This window comes from Aspergillus alliaceus, assembly GCF_009176365.1.
Source record: "Aspergillus alliaceus strain CBS 536.65 unplaced genomic scaffold BDW43scaffold_57, whole genome shotgun sequence".
NCBI lineage: Eukaryota > Fungi > Ascomycota > Eurotiomycetes > Eurotiales > Aspergillaceae > Aspergillus > Aspergillus alliaceus.
The window spans coordinates 142783-156287 of NW_022474740.1; the positions used below are offsets into that span (position 1 = coordinate 142783).

Sequence of the window (13505 nt, forward strand, 5' to 3'; positions counted from 1 at the left end):
TGACCAGCATAAACAACCTTGCATCTCTTCACAGCATACAAGGACAATGGGGAGAAGCAGAGCATCTACTGGTGCAGGTAATAGAGACTCGCAAGCAGATGCTAGGGCCAGAACATCCCGACACTCTGGCCAGCATGAACAGCCTCGCATCTATATATATGAATCAAGGACAATGGGAGAAAGCGGAAGACCTACAGGTGCAGGTAATAGAAACTCGCAAGCAGGTGCTAGGGCCAAAGCATCCTGACATATTAACTAGCATAAATACCCTCGCATCTCTGTACAAGAACCAAGGACGATGGAAAGAAGCAAAAGATCTACTGGTGCAGGTGATGGGAACTAGCAAGCAGGTGCTAGAGCCAACGCATCCCGACTTTGTGCATTATGAGGACTCCGATTCTTCTATTGAAAATGATTCAGTCTTTTCTGCTCCTGTATCCATTCCCAGCACCAGATCATTTGAATCTGGAAAGGGGAAAATAAATTCGTTGCTCATTCAGGAGTTTGCGACCCTGCTGCATGAAGACGGCATTCTGCTCTCGCTCCTTTTACTCGGCGTATCAGAGCAGCGGATTGGATTTGAAAGGATGCAAAACAACTTTCGAAGATTGCTGAAACACTTTGCGAATAATCTTAAGGCAGATATCCTCAGCGAACTGCACCGAGACCTCAGGAGCTTTGTAAGCTCATATTCAGCCATGATCACCCGCGAGCTTTTTGCCATGGCACCCATTCACGAAGAGCGAAACATCAAGCCTCCCGTTCTAGAGGCAGAACATAGAATCGCATCAGTTGAAAAAAGCTCAGGCCATAAAAGGAAAGTGGAAGATTTTCTTCAAAATCTACACAGGGGTCGCCCTGTTCCCCAGGCAAGTGGCGTAATCGAAGTATTCAATCATGATGATGAGGAAAGTGACCAAGACTCCGTGGCAGAGGAAGCTGGCGAAGATGAGCCGTATGAGGGAACTTTACAACATTTGGATCAAATGAAGAACTTCATTTTGGAAAGCGCCGCCTACCAAATTCTTCGTCGTCAGCTCAAAGGGTTTGTCCAGCCCTCGCTGCACTCTCGACTTCGTGATCTGGTGACAAAGTGGTCAATTCCAGAACACAAGAACCATGGTGATATTGCGCGGTATAAGCTGCGTAATCTTGTCACAGAGTTGCAGCACGTGAATCCCCACGAGATTCAATTTGACTGTGATCAAGATAGTTCTCAATTTGTCAGGTTCATCAGCAACTACCAGCATTTAGTTGAGCACTGGACCGGAGAGCGTTGGGATTGGTGGCCATTACCTCGTTGTCTAAGACCACTGGGAGAATCAGAGTCGCGTTTACGGTGGAAGTGTGTAAGTATTCATTTATGTCCAGCCTTACACAAGGTCCAGGCCCTGATCGGTAATGCAGACATGTCGCGAAGAGCGGTGGGCAGAAGTACCAAATACCTTTGTCAAACGCCTTCAGTCCGTAATCAGAAGTCTTCCTAAGGACACTGCGGCAACCCAAAATATGCAACCTTCTCTAGGAGCACATACTAAATCTAATTCGGTCCTTGGCAGCACCTCGACTAATAGTCAAGTTTATAATCAGGCATCCTATCAAGGTTATGGAAGTCAGCAGCTAGATAGCTCTTCGTCTGATACTTCGCTTCATCATCGTCCCTCGGGGCTCAAGGCCAATACCCCCGATATGAGTATCACCCAGCACCGCGTCCTCTTCCTCGTAAAACAGGGTGAAAATTATAGGCTCGCACAAATCTGCGTGGGCGACCTGAACTGCCATACCTTCTTCGGTACACTGAAAGAAGAGTATTTCCGCCTTAGAGGTGTACTACGAGGCTGGCTCAGCGTTTGGAGGTACTCTCATTGTGACTTTTACAAGGTGAGTGCCTCAGTCTGGTACTCCAAGGATTTTGATTGAGTAGATAAATCACAGTTTGAGAAGTTTGATGACCACGAATTCACACCTAAAATTAAAGATGCATTCCCTGACCATGCGAACACCGAGTACGAGTATCAGCCAAGACCGATGGACAACATTCCCCCAATCTCCGAGCACGAGTTCACCAAACGTTTCTATGCTTGTCACAAACCACGACCACTACTCCACTTACACCACAAATGTAAAAGGCTGGGGGCTCATTCCTCTGACATCCTGAAGTTCCTCCCAAAGAAAAGGACCGAACTGGAAGAAGCAGGCGACAGGCGAGAGGACTTTTGGGGGATCTTTGCTCGCGAAACCATCAGTCTACATCGGATTATTTTCTATAATTTTGTCTGTGTTTCACCCTTGCTAGCGTTCTTCGTGGCATGGATTATACCACAGGGGCATGCCACGGATTTGCAAAACCCAGCTATCCCGCTTTCCATAATGGGTTCGATGCTTTCACTCTTTTGGAGCGTGTTTCTCAGCAGTTTGCAGTTTGGAAAGCCGCACTAAAGCGGGCATGTTGTATTTGATAAATTAACGTTTTCAACCACCGAGCGGTCATCAATCGTACGAGAAGTCACTTGAACCCCATATCGATGAGCTAGGAGGTCTGAAAGGGAAGAGGTAGAAGTATGGCTTTCATACAGATCTATAATCTCAGCCTTGTAGGGCTCAAGATCAATAGAGGGGCGAGGCATGATAAATTTTGATATCTTAGAGCTGATGAAGAATAATTGAGAAAGCTACACCGCTAGTTAGGGATAGGTAAAGGCGGCCAGTAAAGCGGTATACAGAGATACAACAGGTAAAATTAGTTCTTTTTTTCGATTTTGTCCGGATAGGCAAAATATAACAGTATCAGATTTAAGTCAGCCAGATGACTATTTTCACTGCAGGTCAGAAAATAAATCGATGAGGTACATGCTAGGCAGCACTTTAACAAAAAGTGGAGTCTGTTCCATCTCATAGACAGTGTACAGGAATAAAGATAGTTAATTTTAGTGTTATAAGATCATGTAAATGCTTGAATACTTGCTCGCTTCCGGGTCTGGGAAGATTACTGACAGTGAAAGATCTACGAATCTGAGAGGTCTCATAAACGGAGGTACATGAAACACTGGTATCTAATCCATCATAAGCATACAAACAATCCTTGGTCTGGTGGTCAAATGTTGTTTTTACATAGTGAGGAGGGCAGATGAAGCAAACAACGGATACAGTTGAGACTTCACTCCTCTGCTAGAATCTGGCGCGTAAGATTGAAGACGTCTGCATTCAGCTCACCACCTGCAAGAACATGTAAAATGCCTCTTTGTCTGCATAAACCGTCACAGAGATCAGTAGGTCATGGTCATCTTTTCACTACACTCCCAAGGAGAGCGGTCACCAGCTTATTAAACTTTTCGAAGTCTCCGCCACAGCAGCATCAGTAATTTGATCTGCTTTCCTTTGCGGCAAGGAAGCAGATTGATTACCACTTTTCCACCTTCCTCACCCACGCTACTTCCTCCACCACCCCCTCTATAGTCTTTATATCCTCTCTTTTCAATGGCCAATCGTTCAACACCTCTAAGAACGAGATAGTTCCTATCTAGGACGCTATTGGGTGGCAAGCCTCGAAACTTCCGAGTATTCCGGGTCAAGGGCTGAATCAGTAGAAGTCAGCCGTGTAGAATTGCATCAGTATCCATTCCTGTGAGAAGACAAAAGGAGGCTATGCGCGACTCACCAGCCGATGAAATACGCCAGCTGCCGTAACCCATGGCCGGGTTTAGAGCAAGACGTAATTCACCAGGTAGTAGTGTCTTATCGCATACCTCCGTCCCCAGTTGCTTAACTCGTGCAGGAGTAGAAATAGAGCATTGCCAAGCTCATTTATTAATACGTGAGAGGCCTAGTTAAATGTGGAGCCCCGAGTCTCTGGCTCACCAGTCGGAGTAGTTGGACAAACGTCGTCAGCGCGTAATGTCTAACTTATAGCTACTGGCTACGTCTGACACAACTACTGGTAGAGATACATGATGTAGCCGCTTGTCAATGGACTTACTCTTCAATATACACGGTATTCCCGAGCACTTGCTCTGGTTTATAGGACTAAGTATATAGCTCCGGGTTCGAGCGGATACAATGACTGATTTTCGGCTATATGCATTAAATAGCATTGGGAGAATTGGCATATAGCTGGTCCATTGTATTATACATATCACCGATGATTTAGATTTTAGACAGTGCAAGCCTTGATGTCATTGTATATATCTATTACATATTCTGATGGAGCTGGTGTAGCACACGTGTATGGGATTTGTTGTGATCTCAGGGGAAAGATGGGCAGGATGAGGCTGTATCAGCTACACGTACGTAGCCTACTGAGGACCGGATGCCATTCTGGTAGGTGCTCAATTCTATGGACGACTATATCAACTATCTTTTGCGCTTCTTCTTCTCTTCCTCAACTACTAATGGGTAAAGCCCTCAGGGGCTGAAGGAGTGGGTGATCCGGCCAAGCCGCTAGGCGATCACGTGTCTCCTATAGATTCATATCAGGATTGATTGTCTTCAGGTCTAAATCTATCATACAGAGATTCCTTGGTGTTGTGGTCAGGTCACGTGGTTGCTGCCTTAGGCTCCCATAGGCTCTGACATATTCTTATCATCCGATGATGGATATTAGACAGCAGGAATAGTGAGGTATATCTTGAGCTGGTATATGACAAGAAATCTACCTATTGCACGGTCTTCCAGCACACTGGGGAGTTGCAGTCACCAAGCCAGCGCCAAATTTAGCATTTAACCATACTTTGGTAGCGGTTGGTCTCTGTTTACATCTTGCTAGGGGCACAATGTACCATCAAGTTAGCAGACGCCGCGCGATATCGCTTACAGGAATATTTTGACATCTCTACCTTGCACCGGCGACTTGTGAAAAATATGATCAAGCAGCACTCCAGTGGGCTTTGTAAGTATCCATCCCCAGTTAAGCCTAGCGAGGTAACTCTTAACTCTTTTATCTTTAGATGGAGACATTCTCGCAAGGAGAGTGGAACAAAAAAGCTTCTCTAAGGATGAGCCAGATCCCTCTCCGCAAATCCTAAAGCTTTTTGTGGAGTTTTACATCGCTACCCGAAAAAAGAATGTACCCTCGCAGAAGACAGCATGCTGCTTTTTTACCAGCTTCACGTCGAGATGGGAGCGTGAGACGTCCAGGAGTCTCCCTATGGAAGCGAAGAAAGATGTCCTTAATGTATGTGATCTAAACACACCTGTTGTCAGAATTAATGCTAATATGGTTCTGCTTAGTTCATACGAAATGATCTAACAAGCAAGTATGCCCTTCCAACGGAACCAAGGGCACGCTTCGTAGTTACAGCCAAGGATATTGAATACCTGCTTCGCCGTTTATTTGGGGACGATACACATGACTATGTGCATGAACGGGCATGAGTCCAAACTGGAAGTGAGCTTGCTCTCTTTATAGGTTCAGGATCCAGAGCTGGTGCAATTGTAGAATCAAGTTCTTATCGAAATATAAATGAATGTCTCTACTATAAGGTTAGTGCCTGTGATGTCTGCTCCAAGGTTCAGTTCTCTGACTCTTATGCAAAGCACCTCTCATTCCATATAAAATGGAGTAACCAGGCTGGGACAGTGAAGAGATGGGTAATAATTGATCCTAAATTCCTTAAAGGATGGCGCTACCGGGACGATGAAACTTTGTAGATTGTTTCCCTTCTTTCATTTCCTACACAACCCTACTCTCAAGGCTACTGTTATTTAATCTGGGGCTTACCGTGCTACTAGGCCAAAAACTTGGTTCAGGGAGTATCCAATCCTTGTAATGAATTTTGTTTTTTGGGTCATTGTCCACAGCATTGTGGATCGTGCGTTTAAAGGCATATCCTCTGTTGAGGAGTTACTGGCCCAAAGACCTCCGGAGAACAGAGAATCATGGACTCTGCAGTGGACTAAGACCGCTAGAGAGCTCCCATTTTTTTGAACGGTCACTCCAAAGGGACCAAAAGCAGACAAAGGACAGACATTCTCCTTGTTGAGACACAATTTCACGAGTCTAGCGCAAAGAGATGGATTCGAGGACCAACTACGCGTCCACGGAATCAGAGCTGAGCTCGCAAACAGGGTAGATCATAAGCTGACTCCGCCCACTACATTTATTTACCTCTCCTTTGCTTTCTGATTTCCCCACCTTTGCATAGTTGTCTGTCCGGTGCTGATCAATTATATAGCCAAAGCCTCGGAAGCTACGCGCAGCCAAGCGCTTGACCATCAAGACCATAACACATTCCTCAAATATCAGGCTCAGCTCAAGGCATTGGATATGCAAGCTTTAATGTATGGTATGGAACCAGATTATGAGTGTCAAGACATGGAACAGAGCATGGTATATTATCATGATCTAAATGTCCCTTTTTGCCTTGACACCGCAACACTATTCAAGTTTGAATATAATAAGGAAATTATTGGCCTAAATATAAGGATTGCTGACCTTTCATGAAGGATTGCAGGTTAGCTCAGTATTTATAAATCACTGGCAGAAGAATAATCTAGGCTGTATACACAGAAAGCAAAAAAGCTTCAGGAAAAGTAATCTAAATATATTTTATAATAATAGAATAAATACTATAAAGAATATATCTCTAGAAAAGAATTCACTGAACATGATATAACAAATCTATTCAAGATCTATGCCAAATATATCCCGACTAGAACTTGCCTGTACAAAAACCTATTCAAAGAGATATCTATTAATAGTGAGATAGGAAAATAATGCCTTTAGGACATGGTTAGTCTCTGTATATTAACCAAGAGAGTTATGTACTATCCTGGATTAATCCCTATTAATAGATAATGTCTGGTCTGCCAAAAATCCATAGGAGGTTTGCACCTCGCATTACCTTAAAAGCTATAGGGACTGACAAGCTACTAGTGTTGCCCAGTGACTACAAGGTCACGCAAAGCATATTCTATAATATTAGAGAAAGGCATTAAATGAGGCTCCTTATTAATAGTGCTATAAGAATAGCAAGAGAGCTTACTGCTATATCTAACAAAACTTTATACAGTTTTGCTACTTATACATGCAGCTGTTATACAGCAAAGAAGACTGGAACCAGCACTGTATTCTTTATTTAGCCAATCTAAAATCTGATATAGATTGCTGATATTCTGCTACATTCTTGTAGCTCCTGGATTCTGCCCCTTCTGTCTAGGGGACGGTAACAAGAGACCGGATGAGTGTTTCAAGCAATAGCTAAACAAGGCCACACTCTTGAATTATATTGATAGGTATCTCTTCTAGCTGCTGTCAGGTAACCCAGTTACTTGCTATCATCCCTGTTACTCTGGGAAGGAGTATAGCAGTGTCCTAGACTTTCGGCATCACCTTTTTGACATGCACTCGATCGAGGAACCTCGCTCTAATTATGTGATAAGGAAAAGGCGTTGGAGTTTGGAACCTGGAGAGTCAAAGACTGTCCCGGAGGAGCAGCCAATCAAGGAAGGGAAAAGAAGAAAAATAGTCTAAGTGCCATTGTTCAGTTGGAAATGTCAGGTTGCTATATCTAAAGTATATCTTAAATGAATCCATCTGCTATAAACGCCCTGGATCGTAGCCACGCATGTAGAGTTCTGCCCAGTCATCGACATACATAGCCCGTCTGGGAGACCAAAAATTTGGTCACAGTCGTTCCAGTGCTTGCTAGCATCTGACAGTCTTTTCTGGCAACACTCCGTTCTTCACTCGATCCAAGTCGGACGTCTTTGCAAGGTGTTGAGGGGATCCATTGCTTAACTCCGGACCCTCAATAGTAGATCAGTGGTTGTTGACCATTGTAGACGAGATGCGTGTTCAGCGCTAAATGTACTTTTGTCACCAGCAGAAGGAACCATCAGACAGTGGAGCTCCCTCAGTCAGCTTATTCCAAACGCAGGTCGAAGCATACCTAGGCTGCTCAGGAATGCCTGGCTTGGTCACTGCCGCGGATTCGACAATACAAAAATGCTCCAGAGAAGTGCGGGCATGCGTGCTCGGATTGCCTGCAGAAAGGCATCGGGCCGATAAGCTCCAAAGGCAAGCTCGAAAATTTCTCAACAATTCGAGTCCGCAGATGGGAGTTTAGAGGGCAATCAGTTTTCATAATGACTTCGATTTCTCATTTTCTTCTTCTTCTTCTTTTTCTTCTTCTTCTTCTTTTTCTTCTTCTCCGTTCTCAAACTTAGTATTCGCATCCAATGCTACTATATGTTTCTCACGAATGAGCTATGTGCCATACCTATCGTCGTATCTAAAGACCAGTCGAGCCCTGCCAGTGCTTTGACTTTGTTTCTGTTCACTGCACTGTAACCGCTTTCAACAGCGAATAAGATTTGCACTGGGATGAAACTGCTCAAGGTCCGGTGATTGAGCTTTCAAGACCTTCCGTGTGTCATGATCATCACGTAGATGCAAGCTCGGATTGCAAGCTTAGTCTAGAGCATCTGAAATTTCCACTTTATCTAAGATCGGCATACCGTATCCTGTTTCTTTGCGAAATCGAAGGAGGATTCGGACATATACAGATCCCATTGGGCAAATATAAAATGCTAAAATGGATTTTCTCTTATTAAGCAGGTGACAAGGAAGCAAGGCAGCCTCAGTGCGGCCAATGGTGTTTCGTCTTTTACCGCCCAGCGTATGCCTCGTGCGCAGCACAAGGCTGAGCTTTAGTGGCTAATAGTTATGCACTCTAGCTCCTCTTCAGCAATGTCAGATTTGACAGCCCCTCTGCTTCTGCCTTTCAACTGTTCTATTAACATCCGTCTTTGGTCGTCAACGTCAGATTAGAGCAGAAATTCGTCTTGGTCGTGCCACATAACAACCATGCCTTGTCCTGCACGAGAGGAATTTCAGATCGGTTGGGTCTGTGCCCTACCTATCGAGGCGGCCGCAGCCAAAGAAATGCTTGATGAGGACTTTGGAATATTTGAACAGCAAGATGCTGCAGATACAAACTCTTATAGATTGGGTCGCATTGGAAAACACCATGTCGTGATCGCCTGCCTGCCCTGTGGACAATATGGAGCCTGCGCAGCTACAACGGTCGCAAATAACATGGTCCGTACGTTCTCAAAATCGTTACGGATTGGTCTGATGGTTGGTGTTGGGGGAGGCATCCCATCGACAGATCATGATATACGGCTTGGTGATATAGTGATTAGCTGCCAGACAGGCAGTTGTGGAGGCGTGGTTCAATATGATATGGGCAAGGTCACTGCGGACGGTGTATTTTGCCGAACTGGCTCTTTGAACAGTCCTCCTAGATCATTGTTAACAGCAGTTAATAATATAAGGGCTGCTGAGCTAACTGATGATCCCCGGTACCCGGAATATCTTCAAAGAGCGATCAGGAGGACCAGACGGACGCAGGCAAACTTTGGCCGACCCAGCTCACAAAGCGATCGATTATTCAAAACCAAGCGCGAACATCCTGCTACTGCGAAGAACTGTGATACATGTCCAAGAGAATGGGAAGAGACTAGACGTGAACGGGATGGTCAGGATCCGCTGCTACACTATGGTATTATTGCTTCAGGAAATTCTGTTATCAAACACGGTTGCACAAGAGAACAGCTTCGCTTGGAACTTGGGGCACTGTGTTTTGAGATGGAGGCAGCAGGCTTGATGTTAGACTTCCCTTGCATTGTTATCCGTGGCATCTGCGATTACTCTGATTCGCACAAGAACAAGCAGTGGCAAGGTTACGCTGCTTTGGCGGCGGCAGCCTATGCCAAGGAGTTGCTGGAATATGTGCCCCGGGGTCAAGTCTCGCAAGAGAATCTTGCAGTAGATATATGCAGTAGGTAATATCCAAATAGCCTAATATTCAGAAGAACATATGGTTTACTTATCGCTCTATAGGCTCCATAGAAAATTTAACTCAAGAAGTCAAAGGCACAAATCAACGACTGGATATAGTATTCAACCAACAGGAACAGCACTATCGCGAACAAACAGCTAGAGCCTTGACTGATCAACAACAAAAGTGTCATCAAGTATTCAAGATATCTAACTACGAGCAGCATAAAAACATCAATCCTGGTCGTGTTCCAGGGACATGCCAATGGGTTTTACAGAATCCACAATATCGCCGTTGGCGGAATAGTTGCTGCAATGATCTTCTGTGGATATCAGCCGACCCTGGTTGTGGAAAATCCGTTCTGGCCAAATCACTTATTGACGATGGCTTCAAAGCATTGAGGCCAACTGTATCAATCTGTTACTTTTTTTTCAAGGACAATGATGAGCAGAACAATCTTGCTGTAGCATTATGTGCAGTACTTCACCAGCTCTTTAGCCAACAGCCGAATCTCCTACAGTATGCGCTGCCATCATGGGAGAGGAATGGGAACAAACTCCAGCAAGAGACTGGTGAACTTTGGCGGATCTTTATAGCAGTAATGTCAGATCCCATATCAGCCAATACTATATGTGTGCTCGATGCGCTTGATGAATGTCATCCGGATGATCAAAGGCAACTCATCCGGAGACTCGAAGACTTCTACCATCGAACTGATTCATTAACCGTGGGAACCTGGCTGAAGTTTCTGATAACCAGTCGTCCCTATGATGAGGTGGAGCACAGCTTCAAACCTATCACGGATTCATTCCCATACATACATCTCAAAGGCGAGGAAGAAAACCATCAAATCCGCGAAGAGGTTAATCTGGTAGTAAGGATTCGAGTAAAGGAGCTTGCTGAAACTGCATTACTATCATCTGATATACAGCAACGGCTTGAGTACCAACTTCTTCAAATGGAACACCGCACGTATCTTTGGTTATATCTAGCCATTGACGATATCAGCACCACATTTAAAGACAGTCTTTGGCCAGCTGAGGAATCAATTCGATTAATACCTCCATCCGTGGATGCAGCATACGGAAAGATCCTTGCTCGTGTTCCAACCAACCAAGTCAATACAGTAAGAAAGATCCTTCAGATTATTGTCGGTGCACGGCGTCCCTTGACAACGCAAGAAATGGCTATGGCGTTAGGTATAGCGTTGTACCCGAAGTCGCGGAGTGCAGCAAATGCTGGGATTAATCCAGTGCAATTAGCCAGAAAGATACGACAACTGTGTGGTCTGTTTGTCTTTATCAATAATTCAAAGATATACCTTATCCACCAGACAGCCAGGGAATTTCTTATCAGCAGGGATTTTACCGGAAATTCCAATTCTATGTATGCCTTCAACCAGACAGGCGCTGAGAGTCTAATGGCTCAGGTCTGTGTTCGATACCTGTTGATGGAGGACTTAGAAGAAAGTAAAGGAGAAACAGAAATAGGTCATCGAAGTCTTCTGGAATACTCGGCTGTACATTGGCCAGATCATATACGGAACGTATCCATGGCACAGCAACAAGAGCTCGATGATTTGTTAGATCAATTATACAACAGAGACAGAGAACGATGGATACTTTGGTTCCGAATATTTTGGTGGGCTGCGATGGGGTTTGAACGAATGCCCAAGATGGATGCAATCCATTTGGCAGCTTTCAATGGGCATACACGAATGGTCCAGAAGTTGCTCACTGCCAAAGAAACCGATACAAACAAGGCAGATGATACAGGATCAAGTGCGTTGGTATGGGCCTCACTGAATGGACACACAGGGGTTACTGAGCTACTACTTCAAAAGGGAGCCGATGTCAACGCCCAGGGTGGAGAGTATGGCAACGCATTGCAGGCTGCCTCATCCAGAGGACATGAGAAGATTGTACAGATGCTACTACAGCACAGAGCTAATGTCAACACCCAGGATAGAGTGTATGGCAATGCATTGCAGGCTGCCTCATCCAGAGGACATAAGGAGATTGTACAGATGCTATTACAACACGGAGCTATTATCAACACCAAGGGTGGAAGGTATGGCAATGCACTGTACGCTGCCTCATCCAGAGGACATGACAAGATTGTACAGATGCTATTGCAACACAGAGCTAGTGTCAACACTAAGGGTGGAAAGTATGGCAATACATTGCAGGATGCCTCATCCGGAGGCCATAAGAAGATTGTATAGATTCTACTACAGCATGGAGCTAATGTCATCACCAAGGGTGGATATTATGGCGATGCCTTGCGGGCTGCCTTATCCGGACATTCCAATATTGCACAAATGCTTCAAGCAACAAATCTACCTGTAATGCGGACACCTTGTGATTTTCCTTCTAAAAGATTAAAGATCTATTGATACACAAAGTATATGCCTTACAATCCCCTTCAGTTATGCTTACCTTTGCGTATACTTGCCGCATGGCTTTCCTTTTCAGTTACCTAGCTATTCTAAGCACCAGATGGCAACAATATTTATTGCTTTAATAGTATACAGTGAAAACCTGCCAGTTATCCGCTTTTTACAGACCTAGGCACAAGATATGCTCTCCAAAACCTAATCGATCAAAGGCGCTGGATAATAGGCACGTTCTCGTGATGAGGTTGAGCCAGCGAAAGTCCACCGAAAAGAAGAGTCTCCAACCTTTCTCGCAACATAAAGATTGATGATGTAAACGCGCCCATTGCTGCTTGCTAGCTAGTCAAGGCCCAATATAGAATATACTACCCGGAGGCTGACCAGGTGTTACTTTATTTTCTTTCTTTCTCTCATAAGTCAGTACGTCATGTATTTCTTTTTAGCTCCGTCCAAAAAGACATAGTTATAGGGGGTAAGGGCACTGTGCTCATAAGTTGAACGTACTGGAAGGGTACAACTTTTTGATCAGATGAGTGGGTACTCTTAGGTTCGAGGACTTTTTGCTTGTTGATGGGTAAGAATGGACCACTCGGCACAAGGTAGTCCAGACCGTATATAGAAACCTTCTGTAGATTGTCAATGGGGTACTATCTTTCCGCTTCAAGTTCCTCTGCATTCATTGTTTAGCTACTCCAATTCTCCCCTGCAGGGCGGAAGGCTATTAAATTCCCTCTTAGAGAAAATATCTGCCAAGTCATGGTAAGATCCAGGCGGAACTCGACCTCAGCTAGTGACGGTTGACAGGTCAGATAGAAAAGACGAAGGCAGTTAATTATTATTTGAGTCATACGACTAGAAGGACTAAGGTGGAGAGGGTTGGAGGGCTAAAGGTGTTGATTGAGGAATATGACGAAGCCCCAGCAGCCTTAGCCCTGAGCCCTTCCCCAAACCGAAATAGATGTAACTGTGCAGGGGAACGAGGGTATTCCAACATTGGATGCAATTGCCCGTCTTCGGCTACAATGCCCAGTCGGGGGTTTTAGCGCTTCGAGATGATCAAAGATGATGACAGATGAGCTACCCAACCCACACTATGACGAACTACCAACCTAATAAATCAGCAACTCAGTCGAGAACGGGTTCGGTCCTCCACCGGATGTGGCATAATTTGCTCTATACGTCAAATGAGATACATTTTGTGTTGCTATTCACTATGCTCGTCGCCCTTGTCACAAATGAGCGACTGCGTACTCCATGTATATATTACCGTCATTTTCTTTTCTTTGACTGGTTTGGGTCCGGAGTCGAAAACCTACCCTGCGATTTGGCGA

At 44.8% G+C, this 13505-nt stretch overlaps 2 protein-coding genes across 2 annotated transcripts in view; both read left to right on the forward strand.

The window, feature by feature from the left end:
- The window catches only part of BDW43DRAFT_303453 (P-loop containing nucleoside triphosphate hydrolase protein), a gene marked incomplete at both ends in the record, with an annotated part of 3292 nt that extends 2496 nt beyond the window's left edge, over nt 1-796 (forward strand). Inside the window, 2 exons of the mRNA XM_032045414.1 lie at nt 35-377; nt 782-796. Of these exons, the coding sequence (XP_031895856.1) occupies nt 35-377; nt 782-796 (358 nt within the window). The remainder of the gene's footprint in view (nt 1-34; nt 378-781) is intronic.
- An 8007-nt stretch (nt 797-8803) lies between these two features.
- BDW43DRAFT_315357 (purine and uridine phosphorylase) lies at nt 8804-12003 on the forward strand (the record flags this gene model as incomplete). Its single annotated transcript, XM_032048034.1, has 2 exons — nt 8804-9779; nt 9842-12003. 2 exons carry the CDS (start codon nt 8804-8806, stop codon nt 12001-12003), a joined length of 3138 nt encoding a protein of 1045 aa, XP_031895857.1.
- Nucleotides 12004-13505: the final 1502 nt, after the last annotated feature.